Source organism: Podarcis melisellensis, assembly GCF_964234715.1.
Source record: "Podarcis melisellensis genome assembly, chromosome: 8".
In the NCBI taxonomy this organism is placed as follows: domain Eukaryota; kingdom Metazoa; phylum Chordata; class Lepidosauria; order Squamata; family Lacertidae; genus Podarcis; species Podarcis melisellensis.
Window position 1 is genome coordinate 3,911,703 of NC_138540.1, and position 18,067 is coordinate 3,929,769.

An 18,067-nucleotide genomic window follows, 5' to 3' on the forward strand; every position below is an offset into this window, starting at 1 on the left:
GGGAGTGGGCTCCAGGGGGCGCTGTGGCGTTGCCCTGCGCGCCTGCGCCTAGAGGTGCCCTGTGGGAAGCGCGGAGGAAGCGCGGAGGCAGGTAGGAGGCAGCAGCGGAGCTGGGAGGCTTCCTTGGGCTGCTGGAGCCGAAGGTACACGGTTCTTTCCCCCCTTTAATTCCCACAACAGCCCTGTGAGGCGGGCTGGCCCGACGTCGCACCCAGTGGGCGTCATGGCTAATGGGGGGGGGGAGAGAGAGTTGGACGCTGCTCTCCCAGCCCAGGCACAGGCGAACTCGGCCCTCCAGGTGTTGTGGGACTACAACTCCCATCATCCCTAGCTAACAGGACCCGGTGGTCAGGGATGATGGGAGTTGTAGTCCCACAACATCTGGAGGGCCGAGTTCGCCTGCGCCTGTCCTAGCCCGACACCCCGCTGCACCGCTCTGGCTCTCTCATCCAGCTATCAGACTAGACTTGCAGCAGGAGTCCTTTACTACCATTTATCTCTTTTCTTTTATGCCCAAGACACACAGCTGATAGACCTTCCTAGTCCAGAGGCAGAATACCTTTGCATAGCAAACTGCACGAGTAAAATAAAAGAGAAGAGCCGCTGCTCTCAGAGGCATCTGCTGTAGGAAGTGAGATGCTATGCTGAGTTGAGCCTTGCTTTGGCCAAGAAGGAGAAGTGCGGCGTAGGGATAGATAGATATGGCTGCATACACGTGATAGCTGTGAATGAACTGTTGTGTACAGAGGCTGTGGAAACAAGTGACGCTGGGAGTGATCAGTAAGGTTTGGTTGTTGGTCCTGATCTGATGCCCCGCTTTGTGGCTCCCTGGAAGAGTGCACTGGCTGAGCACTTTGGGAAATGGGATGCCAGACTCGGTGGGATCTCACTGTGAGCCAGCAAGGTTCGCACACAAACACACACACAAATCTTTTTTCGCTGGATAGCTAACTCCTGTGGTTTTGGATGTAGCTCAAAGTGTGTATTTTTCTTGGCCCCCACCCCACCCTCTGCAGTGGCTTGATTCTATAAATGTTGACTTCATCTAACGGTCTGCTAAGAAGTCTATTTTGGAAATTAATAAATAATGCAATAGGAATTGGGGTTTATTTCTGGCATGTTCTTAGGTACTGCACATTATATATAGCTGCGGGGAAAAATTAACTCATAAAATTGTAGAGTTAGAAGTGACCCTGGTTATCACCTACTCCAATCTCCTGTAATACAGGAATCACAGCTAACGGGTTACATACCGAATCAAACCAGAGAAATGTAATGTTGAATTGTGTGATATATTTCTTCTTCAATTTGAATATTCTTTTCCTTTCCTTTTGAATGACATTCTCAACAAATGTTTTACCAGGCCTTAATTCAAATTATGTAGCTTCTGAGAGCCACATAAAAGTAACCCTCTACAGCAGTGTTCCCAATTGGTGGTCCACCAAATCCACCCAGGAGGTCTGTGGCACATACCCATCAACTGTCTGAACATCTCAATTTGGGGTGCCCCCCTCTCCCACAGGTCGTGCATCCCAGTTTGCGTTGGGACATGTTGGAGGGTATGGTGGCGCCACTCACATAACAAAAACTCCCACAGAGATACCAACAATTTCAAAGGCTTGGCTTTTGGAAAACAGGGTCTTCAGTACTTAGCTACAGGCTTGTGGCCCTTGTCCTCCTGTGATCACAGAGTCAAAAGGAAACCTACATACCATATTTTTCGCCCCATAGGGCACACCGGCCCATAGGGCGCACCTAGGGGGTTTTTTTTGGGGGGGGGAATAAAGAAAAAAAAGCTTCCCAAGCTTCCCCTGACCCCAGAACAGGCTGCTATCCGCAAGCCTAGGGAGCCCGGCAGGGAGTCACGCCGGGCTCCCAAGGGTTGCAGAGAGCTGCCTAAAGCCCACGACACGCTCTTCAGCGCGCCCCGGGCTTTGGGATGCAGGCAGCTCTGCACAACCCTTTCTTCCCTTGTTTCTTCCCTTGTCTGCAAACACAGTTCTGTAGTGTACCAGTTACCAAACTTTCTGCCCCTCCCCGCAAGGACCACTTGAAACTTGCTGATGATGTTAGCGGACTACTTTAATGATTTTTCTGCCCATTGTAGCAATTGCAATGCACTGTGCTAGATACTGTATACTTTTAAATTGCATTTTTATTGATTCTTCTATTGCACTGTAGTTTATATTCCATAGAATTCAAATCATAATGCAATAAAAGAAATAAAAGAAGCAGTAACAATAAATATTACTATTGGATGAAGACATGATGTGACCCACTGGAGTGAAGGTTGCAGATCACAGTTTTAAAACACTTGCATAATGCAAAAGGCATGTGGGCTGCATGCCTGGAGGATTTTCATTACACACCTTGATAAAATAAAGGCTTTATTCTGCAGTTGCAAATCGATGTTAGAATGCTGGGCACTCTTGTTCAGGAAATGCCTGAATTACAAGTTTTTAAATCATTCTTACTTTTTGTTGGTCTCATTCTTTGCTGCTTCATAGGTTCTGCGGGGACAGTTTGGTGTTATGATGAAGGATTCCCTGACACTTTTGTCTCGCATCCCAGCACACCCAGATTCCCGATGCTGGTTTCTCGCTTGGAACCCTACAGGGAGTCTCTTAGCTTCCTGTGGTGGGGACCGTAGCATTCGAATATGGGGGAAAGAAGGTGAGCTAGTCTGCCAGTTTGGACTGCAGTCCTAACATAATTTACTTGAACTCAGTGGGACTGAGTAGACATGGTTCAGATTGCTCTCCTTGTTGTCATTCCTTGAAAGTAGGGGGAGAGAAACAGACAACCAAGTCTTTGGTCAAGGATGTTCATTGTGCAATTAGGAGAAGCATTGCACTCTGGATTCCACGCTGCATCTTATGCTGGGAGGGTAGAGAGAGACTTGTGACCCACCTATAGATGAAAGACAGGTGTCAGGAATCTTTGGACCTCCTATCCCTTGGCCATTGGCCATGAATTTCTGTCATCCCATATCAGTACCTAGGCCTGCTTAAGACAGCTATGACAAAAAAGAGTGTTTCAGTGCCCAAGGGGAGTTGAGTGGGCAGGACTTTATTAGATCTCTTTCCCCATAATGCTTTTTAACTTGGGTGGTGGTAACAGCAGCTCTTGATTTTTCTGGGTAGTTTAGGTGGATCTGATCCCAGTGTAAAGCTGAACCAGGTAAACACCTCTCTAACTTGGTTTATGTAGTGACCTCTGAGGTGCCAGGAGGAGGGAGAAGGACTCTCCAGTGGACCCAGAGATGTGTCACAGCTCCTAATTGGCTTTCTCTCTTGGCAGGTGATACCTGGGTGTGCAAGTCTGTTCTGGGTGAGGGACACCAGAGAACTATCCGCAAGGTGGCCTGGTCCCCCTGTGGGAACTACCTGGCTTCTGCCAGTTTTGATGCTACCACCTGCATTTGGAAGAAGAACCATGAGGATTTTGAGGTGTCTTGAATCTCCCTTTTGGTTTTGTTGCTGCTGCTGCTGCTGCTTTTCTCATGCTTTTCAGTTGATTAAAATCTGTCACAATTGAATACATGCACACATGCAAACACATAACACATAGCAAGAAACCCTCCAGATCTTGCTGGACTCCAGCTCCTGTCAGCCCCAGCCTGCATGACCAATGCTCATAGATAGTGGGATTTGTAATCCAACACTGTCTGGAGGCACCATTTCTGCTGCCTCCAGCAATAGGAAATGTTTGTTGTGTTTTCAGGTGTCTCATCCTGCCACATTGTCAGGTTTTCACACAGTTTCCTGGTTACCCTTCTCTTACCTATACCCCTTTTTCTCTTTGCAGTGTGCAGCCACTCTGGAAGGCCATGAGAATGAGGTGAAGTCTGTGTCATGGGCACCATCTGGTAGCCTTCTGGCCACTTGCAGCCGAGACAAAACTGTCTGGGTTTGGGAAGGTGAGAGCCGCAAAAGTGTTTTGAGAGGATGGAGCTGGGGCAAAAGGAACTGGGATTTTCAATGTGTGTGAATATACTTGATGCATGATGGCTGGAGCACAGACATGGGGGGGAATCATAGAATTGTAGAGTTGGAGATGACCCCAAGGCTCATCTAGTCAAACACCTTACAATGCAGAAATCACTGCTGAGAAGTGCCTTGTTTCTTAAACTGTTCCCCTACATCCCCCTCTTCTGTGCTGCAGTGGATGAAGAGGATGAATACGAGTGCATGAGTGTCTTGAATTCCCACACGCAGGATGTCAAGCATGTTGTCTGGCATCCCAACCAAGAGGTGAGTGTTCCCTTCCTGTATGGCGGACAGCTGGTATCCTTGGGGCCGGGTGTCTTGGAGACCTATCAAATGGCTGGTCTCTAACCAGGGCAGTGTTTCTATAGCCCCCTGTCATAAACTGTAAACATTTATATTTCTGTCCTTCCTGCCCCCTCCCATTGATGCCTTATAGCCCTCCTAATCGAACAAGAATACCCTTGTGTTGCAATTTTTGCACTCTGTTGCTGCAGTCTCCTGATGCTAATGGGGTGTGTGGACTGGAGTATTCATTTCAACATGGGCATTTGAAGTAAGACAGGAATGACATGGCTGATCCATAAAACTGCATCCAGGGAATTGTAATGAGCACATAGCAGCAGCTCTCCTTGGGCTTCCCAAATCAGACATTGGGAAGATGGTCATCCCCACCAACTCAGGGTGGATTAGGGAGAGACCTTTGTGCAAGGAGCCCTGTCCACTCAGGGCTTGGCTGGCAGAGGGAAGAAGACTCCTCAGGAGCCGGTCCTTCCAAGGGCTGACCCAGCACATTTTGCTGCCTGGGGCAAAGGATCAAATAAGGTTGGTATCCAACCTTTATTTCTTTGACATCTGATGGGAGGGCATTCCACAGGGTGGGCGCCACTACTGAGAAGGCTCTCTGCTTGGTTCCCTGTAACCTCACTTCTTGCACTGAGGGAACTGCTAGGAGGCCCTCAGAGCTGGACCTCGGTGTCCAGGCTGAACGATGGGAGTGGAGACGCTCCTTCAGGTATACTGGGCCGAGGCCATTTAAGGCTTTAAAGGTCAGCACCAACACTTGGAATTGTGCTCGGAAACGTACTGGGAGCCAATGTAGGTCTTTCAGCAAGGGCTGAGAGGCTGCAGTGTTTGCTTCACCCACTCTGAAGGAGGGATGGAGGCAAAGGGCTCTTCAGCACCCTTCTTGGTGTGACCACCAGCAGTGGGGCTTTGTCATCTTCACAGGTTAGGTCTGTATTCCTGTTTCTTCGAAGTTGCTTCTTCTCTATGGATCTGTTTCTCCTGGAAACTACTGCAGGATCCTTGATATCTTTGTTGCCCTCAGGCAAGGATTGCCAAAGTGGTTTGCCCCCCACGCCACCCCCATGTTGCTCAGCTGCAACTCTCATCCTCCATGACTGTTCTGACTGGGATTGATGGGCATGGGAGTCCAACATCACCTAGAAGAGAAGGCACACCACTGGCTACCCATACCCTAAGTGCTGTAAACATGCTTTTGGCTTTAAAATAAATTCCGGGATTATCAGGGAGCTGAGCTTTGTGTCTTACACAACATTCTGCATTCCCCTCCATGCTCTCATTGAACAGCCTTGCTCTCAGTTTTGCTCCAGAGGTGTTTTGTTCCAACACTTACCTGTGATTTTTCCTTTCCACTGCCAGCTATTGGCATCAGCGAGTTATGATGACACTGTGAAATTGTACCGGGAGGAAGAGGACGACTGGGTGTGTTTTACCACCCTAGAAGGGCATGAGTCCACGGTGTGGAGCCTGGCCTTTGACCACAGTGGGGAGCGCCTGGCCTCCTGCAGCGATGACAAGACAGTGCGCATTTGGCGCCAGTATAAGCCAGGCAATGAGCAAGGTCAGTGGCATTTGCAAAGATGGAATGGATCTGTTCAAGGAATTGGATCTGCCTAGTTTTCCAAGGGCCATGGCAGCTAAGATTTGAAGTTTTTGTTGCTGGGGCAGCTGAGCCACCCTAAGGAATTGGCTTCTGTAGGGTCTGAAGAGCTGTTACTGGTGGCAGTGTAGAAGTGCAGCCTCTCTTGGGCTTTCCACTGCTGTTTTTTCATTAAGTCAAGGGTGTTGTTTGACTCTGTCTCCTATTACTCACAGTCAGCATAGCCAGTAGTCAGGAATGATGGGAGCTGTAGTCCAGCAGTGCTTAGGGGACCACAGGTTCCATATTACATAGCTAAAATCAACCACCACACATGCCAATAGTAAATGCCATTCTCTGTGGGCTGGTTCTGAAGTATGCAAAGCTACAGCATCCACAAACAAGAAGCACCAAGGTTTGCAGATACACAAAAAAATATTTAGGAAAACAGCCTAAGGCTGATAGCTCAGTGAGAAATGGGCATGCTCCTTGGATACAAAATGCTGGTGGTGGTGTGGAAGTAAGTCAGTATTATTTTCCCCTATATTACATATGGGGAACCTGGGGCTGAGAGAGCATTTATTCCTGCCTAAGACTCAATGAGTTTGTGTTAGAGGTAATGTTTGAACAGGGGTGTGCGTGTGTGTGTTCATGTTCAAATATACAGCTCAGAATCTTAGCCACTGTGCTATATTACCTCTCCATACAGATTCTCTGAATACAGACACACACATACACAATTTTGTATTCTTTCATCTTCTTTAACTTCTAGTTTTTGTGATGGTGGAGATGCCTGAAGCATGGAAGTGTTATCTGAAAAGGGGGTTTGGGTAGGGAAGGCAAGTGTCTCCGCTCTTATCACTGAACCCTTGTTGAGTAAAAACTGTAGTGGGAGGGGAGGAGTGAACCCTATTCTGCCCAATCTCATGAGAGAGTGCAGGTATGAGAATCTGTGTGGAAGTTGGAGCAATCTAGAGTTAATTAAGTGGTGTTTGAAAAGTTCAGTTCCAGGGTTTTAGTACCTAAGTTGAAGTGCTGACCAAAGACAAGACTTAAGTGTGTCAGGATCTCCTTGCTCCAGGATGTAAATGGGGAACTTCACAGCTTCTGCATCCAGTGGGGACACTGCTTCCTTCCATACACTTTAGTTTCTGAAGTGAAAAAGCATTGGTGGGGTCTGTAGAGCTTCAAGTTGCCTCTCTTTGCAAGAAGCTTTTGGCCTATGAAGCAAAGCAGACAGGCCCAGCCTAAGGAGTTGTTTGTGTGTTGCAGGTGTTGTCTGCAATGGCACAGATCCTACCTGGAAATGCATCTGCACCCTTTCTGGCTTCCACACAAGAACCATCTACGACGTGGCATGGTGAGTGTACATGGTAGGGGAGAATTCTTGTGTAGCAGCTTGCAAGTCATTCTGGGGACCAGTCAATCTGTTCCAGTCAAGTGGTAAAGCTTTTCTGTGATTATATCACAGGACCTTTGCACAGATCACCAGTGTGTTCAGGCCCATAGTCCATTCTTTGTTTCATCCCCTGCAGGTGCCAGCTAACGGGAGCTTTAGCCACAGCTTGTGGAGATGATGCCATCAGAATATTTGAGGAGGAGCTGCACTCAGACCCCCACCAGCCCACTTTCACCCTTACTGTCCACATGGCCCGGGCTCACTCCCAGGATGTGAACTGTGTGGCCTGGAACCCGAAGGAGCCTGGGCTGCTGGCTTCATGCAGCGATGATGGAGAGATGGCATTTTGGAAATACCAGCGCCCTGAGGTCTGCTGAGGGTCCAAATTTCCCAGCTCCCTCTGACAATAACACAGTTCTAGTAGTGTAACAGTGGCACACCTGTGGGCAGCAAGCTGGACTGCATCCCCTCTGTAAAGGCAATTAAAAAGGTGGTATCATGTAACCTTGTTATGAAGTACCTCCCCCCTTTCCACAAGAGCTGCTGTGCCAGAGCGAACACCTAGTGGGGGCAGCGGAGGGCGGCTGGGTCTTCTGCACAGATTCATGTTGTTGACCAAACAGGGTCTTGTCTTGCAGCTGGGTAGAAAATCCCCCAACTACATAGGCTGGGTTTTCTTAGCTTCATCACTCCTTTAAAACAAAGCCAGGGTTGCCTGCAGAAAGACTGGCCTGCTGATTAGGCGTTTCTTACCAGTTGGGAAGCAACAGGCTTTGTAACTGCTGGTTTTGTACTAAAATGTGGTTGTATAAGATGTAGGTTTGGATTGGGAGGTGGTGCTGCAGAGGGAGAAGAGCAGTTCTGAGCAAATGAGCTTGTGACACATGTAAAATTTATTTTGACCATGTGCTATTGTATGTCTGCTCCTATTTCTAAATGGGTTTTTATGTTAAAAATACAACTAAGACTTTGCCATGCCAACTACTTATTTGACAGACAGGGGTCACCATCCAAGAGAGAAAAGTGCTGTTCAGCTATCAGAAATTATTGGCAATTTGCCCGGCTGATTCCAAAAATGAAAATGGCAACATAGCTCAGCAAAGATGGGTTGAGTTGTCCTTGTCAGTTCATTTCCCCCCTCATTATGAAATGTGTGGGAGTTTCCTCGTGGGAAAGGTATCTTTGTCTCATCCGTGTCAAATGCTTCAACATGTGAGGCAGGGAGAGGTTGTTTCACAAAAAATTCTGCATGAATTGCAACCTCAGAAGGCAGAGGGAGGAGTCAAGGAGCCCTGGTTGAAATGATTTCCAAACTTCCTCTACATGGTACTGTCTTTTGGGTTCTTGTAAGCACTTCAAGATGGTGGTGCTCACAGCTCTCCCCATTTTATCCAAAAAGCAACCTTGTGATGTTGGTTAGGCTGAGACACCGTGACTAAAGCCCATGTGACCTTCATGACCAAGGTGATCTTTGAATTCTGCTCTGTCCAAGACTCTAATAACCACGACATCATGCTGACTCTCCCTGGACACATTTGTTAGGGCTGATGAAAGTTGGGTTCCATCACTATCTGGAAGGCTGGAACAAGGTAACGCAAAGGAATTGTTTCCAAAGAGATATTTGTGTTAGTCTGTTGCAGCACAAACAAATTGGAAAGTCAACTAATTGCAGAGACAAGTATATTAGTTTTGCATGAAGAAACACATGTATTGATTCTGCCAGCAAGGTAATATTAGATGCCTGCACTAGAGAGCAGAGACATAGCCACAGATGGCTGTGCTGCTGTTTCATATTCTCCAATCAGGATAACTTTCTTGCTCATACTAGCATCTTAATTAGCTTCCTGCACCCGAGATAGGATCCTAATTACAAGCCAGAAAAGCAAGTGTCAAAGACATACTTCAAACCAGGGCTAGGACAATGGGACAGCCCAAAAGGCTGCGTGTGGTAAAAATACATGCAGAGAAAGTCTAGGACTGGGTAGTCAGCCATTTTATACCTACCGCCCACTAATGCATCTTTCTTGATGGTAAAATTTCCTTTACCACCCACCAGTGCTCGATGGAAGCAGGATTCAGCTTGTGCTGTAGAACACCCTACCGTAAGGTTACCAAATGTCCCCATTTCCTAGAGACAGTCCCCAGATTTACAAACCAGTCCCCATACAAAATCCATAGAAGTTGGAAAATGTCCCCGGATTCATTGAAAAAAAATTGGTAACCTTACCCTACCACCCACCTAGAATCCTGAAACACCCACTAGTGGGTGGTAGGAAACAGGTTGACAACTCCTGGTCTAGGAACTAGTTTCCTCTCCCACAAGAAAAGGAGCAAGGAGGTTGTTCCTAAAGATCTTTATTTGGGAAAACAAGTAGGAACACAGCAGAACCAACTGAGTCCACTCACATAAAAATACTGTGCACAAAACTTTGAGTTGCTCAGAGTTAAAAAAAACCAAAAAAAAAACCAGGAAGGGCAGAGGTAATTTCTCGAATGCCAGTTGAAAGTGAACAGAAACAGTCAAGTACGGAGTAACCTAACTCTCCAGCCAGCAGGAAGCAGAAGTTCACAAACGTCTCTAGAAGCAGATATTGTGGACATCCCATTTCATGGAGGCTCAGAACTGCACTCATACAAGACAGAAGGTGAAGGCCCAGCTCAATCCGTATCGCTGTCACTCTCCGCCTCCTTCACATCCACACTGAACTTGTACTCCTGGTCGCAGCCCATGTAGGCATCACTCATGAAATAGAGGGTGTAGTTGTGAGTCCCAGTGGCTGGTGCCACAAAGTCCAGTTTCACCTAAAAGGAGACAGAGCATGAACTGGGGTGTGAAGGGTTTGCTCCACAAGGAAGAGATGGGGTGAGAAGTAAGCTCAAAGGAATGGGGCTCCATGCACACCCTGTGCTGAGAGCTGGGCAGGAAGGAACTGGAAAGGTCGCCCTCTGATATGAGGGTATAGACATTGATATGACCTGCCTAGCAGAGCAAGTGGCAGAAACAACCCATTCCAGGATTCCCACCTCCTTGCAGGGGGCCCTTTGCAGACTACTCTTCATTTTGAAGTGTCAGATTTTCTGTCAATCAGTGACAGTTATGATAAGCAGGATTGTGGGTATTCTGCAATTTAACAGAATGCAAGAAACACAAGGAAATTGGCATTGGGCGTAAGCTGCTGCTTCTACCAAGTCTTGCCTCCCTCTCACTCTTATTGCATGGGGTGGCACTTGCGGCCCTCCAAATGTTGCTGAACTACCTCCCACCAGCCCATGGGAGTTGCAATTCAGCAGCAGGTTCCCCACCCCTGCAAAGCCATGTTTTAAAGTGTGTGTACAAGGCCTGCTAGAATCCCAGAAGCTGCAGGAGACGGGTTTTCAGCCCAATCAAGGATCAGCAAACCCCAATTTGCACATGCTACATAGATCACATAATGCACTTGGATTTCCTGGGGCCAGGAGGAGTCCAGACCCTTGAGCATAAGCATAATTTAATTTTCAGTGATCCCAAACTTATCGTATAATCTGAAAAAAATGTTGAAACCAGTAATACCACGACATGGTCAATAAAGCCAACAAAAATCAGACTGCCTCAAGGTGTGTCAAGCTGTCCTTTTGGGAGGAGTACGAGTTAGCTAAGGATCCCACCTCCAACATCCCACACACTACCCATCCTCCTCCACCCCCCCCCCACATGAATTCTACATGTACTATTCCTGTGATCCAAAATACGGGTTTATGGGGTGGGGGTTTTAGAGGTTGAATCTTAGTCAAAGGTCTCTCCTGACATGGTGCAAGAGTAGAGCAGGCCTCTCTGGGGGTGGGGGAGCTAGCTTTACTGTGCCATCCACTATGTCCCTTCCTGCTACTTCAGCAGGTTTTCTGAGCTGCTCAATTTTTCTGTTTGCAGCTAAGAGGCAGAAAAGAATCTCAATTGTTTTACATGAGTGATTGCCCGGATCCCTGTTACGCTGCAGCCTGTGGGAGGCCAAAGAAGCCACACCCTTATGGTCTCCCTCACTGGATGACTTTAACCTCCCCTTTTGCTTGATAATTCTGTCCCATTGGCCAAAAAGCAGGTGGTCCTTGACCTACAATGTTGAGGATGCCCTGGCCTAACACAAGGCTCACGACAGCAGCAATTATGCCTCCCCATAAGGCTCTTCTGGAGGTGAAATGAGATCATCATGGTTGTTCCCAGATCACTCACCTTAGCCTTCTGCTGCAGCGTCAGTCTCTTGATGGAGATAAGGCTGTTGGATTTGGAGTCTCCAATCACCACCCACCAGCCTTCCTCGCGTTTCTGCAGATGAGAGGGGGAAAGTGAGGAAGACGACTTGTGACATCCTCCCTGCCCCTCTGGATCACAACCCTGTAGGTTTCAGCCCCATCCTACCCTTTGCCTCCCACAAGTGGGCCCAGCTGGACGGCATCAGCACAGGCTGGGCAGGACTCAACATACCTGTGGGAGGTAAAGGTAAAGGTACCCCTGCCCGTACGGGCCAGTCTTGCCAGACTCTGGGGTTGTGCGCCCATCTCACTCAAGAGGCCAGGGGCCAGCGCTGTCCGAAGACACTTCCGGGTCACGTGGCCAGCGTGACATCGCTGCTCTGGCGAGCCAGAGCTGCACACGGAAACGCCGTTTACCTTCCCGCTAGAAAGCGGTCCCTATTTATCTACTTGCACCCGGAGGTGCTTTCGAACTGCTAGGTTGGCAGGCGCTGGGACCGAGCAACGGGAGCGCACCCCGCCGCAGGGATTTGAACCGCCGACCTTTCGATCGGCAAGCCCTAGGCGCTGAGGCTTTTACCCACAGCGCCATCCGCTTACCTGTGGGAAGAGGGGCGCAATTACTGGTCCAGTGACTTCTTCCTCTCTCTCCAGCTGCACCAGCACCACCACTGGCCCTCCGCTGTAGAAACAAACCAGGTTAGACACACACACCTGGAACAATGTGCTAAGGGGGAAGGAAACCCTCTGAAAGGGCACAAAAAATGAAGAATAATGCCCCCCCCCCCCGCTAAGTAACAAGAACTGCTTGGTCAAGTTTACATCTTCTGCCTTTATTTTTCATTGCTATGCTCCATTACCTGCGAATACCATCCTTCTCCACCACTTCATAGGAAAGCTCAATGTTAGGGTAGCGGTTACAGAAGCGGGCCACATCAGCAATTTGGGTATCAGAGAGCTGCAGCAGGGCGTTGCGGTCTTCGTCCTCCATTTCCATGATGTCGAATACACTCTCCACTCCCTGCAAAAGGGCAGACATGGGATAAGCCAGCCTGGGTGGCCAGGAAAGGAGCAGGTTCCTGGTAACCGCACTGAACAGCTGCAGTGGAACAACCTCCCCACCTCCCTGCCTGAGTCTGCTCTCACCTTCTCCGTGCAGCGCTTGATGTGCTCAGAGGTGAAGTGGGGCAGCTGCTTCAGGTAGGAGTCCTTTGACCACATGGCCTGGGTGACCATCTGGGCCAGCTCCATGGCAGCCAGAGCAGGACTCAGCCAGCCGTTGCTGGACAGAACATCCACGCAAGCTTGGATCAGACGTATTGCCTGGGAGAAAAGACAGAACAAAGGAGCTTAGCATCCCAGACATCAGCAGAAAAGGGGGAACAATGCCCTCAGCTAGCCAAGCTTTGAATACGAGGCCAAATGGGAATAGGCAGCATCTGTTGTGAACTCGCCCTGAAGCAGCAGGCAGCTGTGGGTGCCCTTCAGCCGTGTTTTTGCTCTCCCCCAATACCTTGCTGAGAATCTCCTCTGTGTCAGACTGGAGCTCTGCACTCAGCTGCATACGTGACAGATGAGCCTGAAGCAGAAGGTTCGTTTTGACATGGGGGTCGTTGAATTTGGGGTTATTCAGCTTGTGAGGCACTTTCTGGGCAAGCTGAGGAAAGGAGAGAAGCAACATTAATGTTCTCGACTATCTCTTAGCACCAAATGCAATCACACACACAATTTGCGGGAGCAAGACAGATTGGAACCCAAAGATCAGCACCCATCACCCAGAAAGGGAGGGGGCTTGAGATGCAGCACAAAAGACAGGCGACACGGCCATGTGGAGGACAGGTCTAGAGCTGGCAAAGATGTAGCCAGCAGGATGCAGAGGCCCTGCTAGCCACATTGGCCCACGGATCTACCATTTAGTGGTATTGGGATATACCGGTATTTATTATTCAGTTTTAAAAGACTTCAGAATTTGAAACTACAGAAGTGAAAGTTCTCTACGAACGAAACAGAGGACAAAATGTACACAATGAATACAGCCTGGAGAACATAGATGCACATGTACAGCCCAGTAGGTTAACTGTATTTGGTTCCATAAGCTTAGCTCTCAGCCACTGGAAATTTTACCACTCTTACATGCATAATATATTTTCCCCAACAAGTACCAACTTGTATTTTGGTTTTAAGCTGTTGTTTTTTTAAAGCAGATCACATGCTTAAAAAATATTTGCAACGCACATAAAGCAGAAAGAATTTTTCACAAATGAACCAACTCCACACAAAAATCTCTGTTCAGACAAGAGCAATTTCCCAGTTATTTAAAACCAGGTTTGCCTATCTTAAAAAATATGTACATAAAAACCTTTCCTAAACAATTCAGTCTTCACCAACTTCGCACAAGAAAGGCCTTAGGAAGGAACTCCTAGTTATGGAGCCCTGCTCTGTATCCTCATGGATTTATCTCAGGCAGGTGGATGCTAGAGCAGGACCACGACCATTTGCCCTGCACCTAACATCTAAATACTACTAACTTGGGTTAAATTATTTCTTCCAAATATATCTATTTTTTAATGTTTTGCTAAACCAGAATTTGAGAAGGCCTGTGGTCCTCTGCTCTTGGAGAGAAGCCAATGGGCTGTATAAAATTTCCCAACCCACCCCCACCCCCCGTGCCCATCAAACTGAAGAGCTGGCTCACCTGGCGCAGGAGGTTGTCCTCATGGTGCCGGATGGGAATGTTCTCATATTCAGCAGCATTGGAAATGATTTCAATCAGCCCTCGCACTTTAGTCTTGGCATTCAGGGACATGCTGAAGAGCTCTAGAGGTGGTGGTGGGTTTTTAATAAAAGAAAAGGTAGCATCAGGTATGAGGCTGCAGCCTCAGACAACAAGCAATGCGCAGCATGCCATGCACAAGTGCCATGATGTCCATAACTCCCAGCACGCCCCTTACCAATGGTGGTGTAGTTGATGTAGTAATAAGCTGCAATCATGCCCAAGTTCAAAGGCGCCACATCCATCTCATCCTCAATGCTGATACACTTGGACTGCTCAAGGTCACTAAGCGTCTGCTCCACCAACTCTGACAGGTGGTCACTGAGATGCCTGTGCGAAACTCCTGAACAAAAGAGACAAAAGAAGACAGATGCTGTGCATCTACAGGGGCTGGAAACAGAGGACCTTGAAATAATCTTTGTGTTTTATTACTTCAGAACCAGTACGACTTTGAGGAAGGACAGTGTGAAAACGTAATAAATAATCCTTCTCCATTCCCCTCCCTCTTGTCCAAGTGTGTGGCAGACTAGAGGCACAAAGCAACAAAAACAAGGGGAGGGGTTGGGATTCGGCTTTCCCACCTTGCAGGTTGTAGTAGTTGGGATTCTGGGTCATCCTGCGATACAAGAAGGTCCAGGTGAGATAGTCGACAGCATCCTGCTTGTTCTCAATGGTCTTGGTGACGATCTCAGCATTGAAGTGATCATGCATGCAGTGGTCTAAATGAGACTCCACTGGCAGGGGCTCATATAGGAACTTCTTGAAGAAATCCTTTGAGTGGGAGAACCAAAGTGGCATTTTTAGTGTGTCAAACAATTTACGAGTTTCATAAAGATCTCCACTCTGAACAAAGGAATACTCAAATCCAGACTGGAAGAGAAACTGTGCCTCAAGCAAACCTCATCCAGGGAACATATGGAAGAAATGTGATTCTAAATTTCTTCAGGCCCCCAGCCCTAAACAACATGCAAGTCCACTCATTCCCTGTGGTTTGCTCACCTTCTTGGATCCCTGGCACATAATGACACAGCGCCCCTCATCGTCCTGCAGTGGGCGGTTTGCATGGCCCACCATCTGCAGCACATCATAGATGGGGTAATCCACATACCTGGCACATAGGGAAGTAAATATGTTAATAGAAGCAGAAGGCAAAAAGTTTAGAATTCTGTAGAGGGGAAACTTTTGCAATATGCATGTCATGACAAATTCCAGATTCAGTCTGACTGGCTGAAAGTTAAAAAGTCAGACTTAGTCTAGTTAGTTCATTTTCTGCAAGGGATGGAGGAGATCCAATGGGTTGCTTCTCCTGCTCATCCATGGATCTCCCTCCTCCACTGCACCAAATCATCACATTCCCTTGTGAAGAAACCAGGGCAGGAGCTTGGAAAACTGAAGAGGCAAAACATGCACAGGAATCTTCACCGAGGGCTGAGGGTTCCACTTAAAGAATGAAAGGCCCACTTCAATTCCTTCTGGCCTCTTATGAGGGTACCAGTACCTGGCCAAATCACAAGAACCAGCAATGTGTGTTGTTGATATGACTTTTTCAATCTGCAGAGGAATTAATACTTGGACTCTGGGTCAGATATTATATTCTGTAAACCACAGCCAAATTCAAGCTATTGATAAAGGTAATGAATGAAACACATGAAAACCCATTTTTTCACATCAGTGTCACTAAGTGTAAGAAATATACATCTGGTTGACCAGCTTCTAGACTATTCCAATTGTGCCTGAGCAGCCAGGATGAAACAAGGCCTATCTTAACAACAAAATCAAAACCAGCCCCAAATGAGATGCTCTCCTTTAGTGTCTGGGGTGAGCCTCACTTTCCCTTTCACCACCCTGGGCTTCTTTTCCCAGTGGCTCTTACATTCCTCACTGCATAGCCCAGCAGTCCTCACCTTTCCCTTGGGCCCAGAACCCAGCAACCCAACTCCCTTCACTCACGCATGGATCTTGCCATTGTAGTACTGCGTGTCCATGATGATCACCAGGTGAGAAGCTACATTCATTCCCCAGCAGAGGCTCCGCGAGGCCACCACCACCTGAATGGCACCTAACAGCAAAACAGAAGAGCAGAACTAGATGAGAACCAATTCACAGCCCAGCTGAATGTGGGGGAACACACATAGAAGCAGCGCGGATCAGTCAGCAGTTTGCAAAGTATGATTCAGACACCTAAGCCCTTTCATGACATTATCCGGTGTAGCAAAGAACATAGTTGAAGGGGTGGAGCCTGCCACCACAATGCCACCCCCTGACAATTCTACTATATCAGATTACATCTGAAAAAAATCTAGATTTCTAATTTCCTACAGGTCACCAAGAAACCTAATCATACACTGAGAATATTATTTAACAAAAGAGATTGTGTACATAAAGGAAGATATGCAGGTTGCTTGATGTGCATCATAGGATGGCCAATTACTGAATTCTCAGGGGTGGCAAACTTGATTTTGCACACAAACTGAGTAGTTGATCGCCTTATTATTTATTGAATTTACCGTATTTTTCGCTCTATAGGACGCACTTTTTCCCCTCCAAAAATGAAGGGGAAATGTGTATGCGTCCTATGGAGCGAATGCAGGCTCCCTGGCTTCAGCGATAGCAAGGCAAAGCCTCCGAAGCCTGCGCTACAGAGGCTTCGCGTTGCTTCCGCTGAAGCCAGGAGAGTCTGCTCTTTGAGGCTGGCGGTGGGGAAAGCAGCGCTTCCCCCATCGCCAGCCCCAGAAGATGGGGGGCAGCAGGAAGGCGCGCGACGCCTTCCCGCTACTCTCCAACCCGGCTTTGAGGCTGGCGGGGGAAAAGCAGCGCTTCCCCCATCGCCAGCCCCAGAGGATGGGGGGCAGCAGGAAGGCGCGCGACGCCTTCCCGCTACTCTCCAACCCGGCTTTGAGGCTGGCGGGGGAAAAGCAGCGCTTCCCCCATCGCCAGCCCCAGAGGATGGGGGGCAGCAGGAAGGCGCGCGACGCCTTCCCGCTACTCTCCAACCCGGCTTTGAGGCTGGCGGGGGGGAAAGCAGCGCTTCCCCCATCGCCAGCCCCAGAGGATGGGGGCAGCAGGAAGGCGCGCGACGCCTTCCCGCTACTCTCCAACCCTCCTGTGGGCTTTTGCGGGAGATGGGGGAATTCCCCCACCTCCCGCAAAAGCAGGCAAAAGCCGTGCGCTCTTTAAAGAGGCTCCGTGGCTTCTGCAGGCTTTTCTAGGAGGTGGGGGAATTCCCCCACCTCCTAGAAAAGCCCGCAGGAGCTGCGCACCCTTTAAAGAGCGCGCAGCTCTTTGGGGCTTTTGCCCAAGGAGGGAGAAGGGACTGACTGGCCGTTTCAGTCCCTTCTCCCTCCTGGTCGAAAAGCCCGCAGGAGTCAAGCGGGGCTCCTGTGGGCTTTTGCGGGAGGTGGGGGAATTCCGCCACCTCCCGCAAAAGCAGGGAGAAGGTCTTGGAGTAGCGCACAGGCTGCGTGCAACCTGTCCACTGCTCCCAGAGCTGCGGGGGGGGGGGGGAATCATATTTTTTCCTTGATTTCCCCCCCTGAAAACTAGGTGCGTCCTATGGTCCGGTGCGTCCAATCGTGCGAAAAATACGGTATATACCGCCCTATACCCGGAAGTCTCAAGGCAGTTCACAATGTTGCTGGAAGAAATGCTTAGGAAGAAAAGCCTCTCAAATACAGAACACATGAGCTCAGGAAACACATACATAAGCATGAGAGGTGTAACATAAAATGCTCAATATCTCCATTACTTTAAAATATTTTTTCCCTTATGTATGAAACATTTCAACAGTGAGGCGGGTG

At 48.5% G+C, this 18,067-nt stretch overlaps 2 protein-coding genes across 2 annotated transcripts in view; one reads left to right on the top strand and one right to left on the bottom strand.

Moving 5' to 3' along the window:
- The first annotated feature begins 25 nt into the window (after nt 1-25).
- Nucleotides 26-8,237, top strand: CIAO1 (cytosolic iron-sulfur assembly component 1). Its single transcript, XM_081921364.1, has 8 exons — nt 26-91; nt 2,508-2,673; nt 3,301-3,449; nt 3,808-3,919; nt 4,165-4,253; nt 5,652-5,853; nt 7,144-7,231; nt 7,407-8,237. The coding sequence occupies exons 2-8, from the start codon at nt 2,532-2,534 to the stop codon at nt 7,645-7,647; spliced, it is 1,023 nt and encodes a 340-aa protein (XP_081777490.1). The 5' UTR covers nt 26-91; nt 2,508-2,531; the 3' UTR covers nt 7,648-8,237.
- Nucleotides 8,238-9,609: 1,372 nt separating this feature from the next.
- The window catches only part of SNRNP200 (small nuclear ribonucleoprotein U5 subunit 200), a 49,284-nt gene continuing 40,826 nt past the window's right edge, over nt 9,610-18,067 (bottom strand). Inside the window, exons 35-45 of the mRNA XM_081921248.1 lie at nt 16,221-16,329; nt 15,270-15,378; nt 14,852-15,041; nt 14,449-14,613; nt 14,193-14,314; nt 13,011-13,154; nt 12,644-12,820; nt 12,358-12,518; nt 12,098-12,179; nt 11,478-11,570; nt 9,610-10,072 (exon numbers count right to left, since the gene is read on the bottom strand). Of these exons, the coding sequence (XP_081777374.1) occupies nt 9,929-10,072; nt 11,478-11,570; nt 12,098-12,179; nt 12,358-12,518; nt 12,644-12,820; nt 13,011-13,154; nt 14,193-14,314; nt 14,449-14,613; nt 14,852-15,041; nt 15,270-15,378; nt 16,221-16,329 (1,496 nt within the window). The 3' untranslated portion in view covers nt 9,610-9,928. The remainder of the gene's footprint in view (nt 10,073-11,477; nt 11,571-12,097; nt 12,180-12,357; nt 12,519-12,643; nt 12,821-13,010; nt 13,155-14,192; nt 14,315-14,448; nt 14,614-14,851; nt 15,042-15,269; nt 15,379-16,220; nt 16,330-18,067) is intronic.

What these genes read in the sequence shown, in the direction of transcription:
- CIAO1 (XM_081921364.1), top strand. Translation starts at nt 2,532, where the DNA reads ATGATGAAGGATTCCCTGACACTTTTGTCTCGCATCCCAGCACACCCA. An exon ending in AACTGTCTGGGTTTGGGAAG is followed by an intron (nt 3,920 to 4,164) that starts GTGAGAGCCGCA and finishes TCTGTGCTGCAG; the next exon opens with TGGATGAAGAGGATGAATAC. An exon ending in TAAGCCAGGCAATGAGCAAG is followed by an intron (nt 5,854 to 7,143) that starts GTCAGTGGCATT and finishes TGTGTGTTGCAG; the next exon opens with GTGTTGTCTGCAATGGCACA.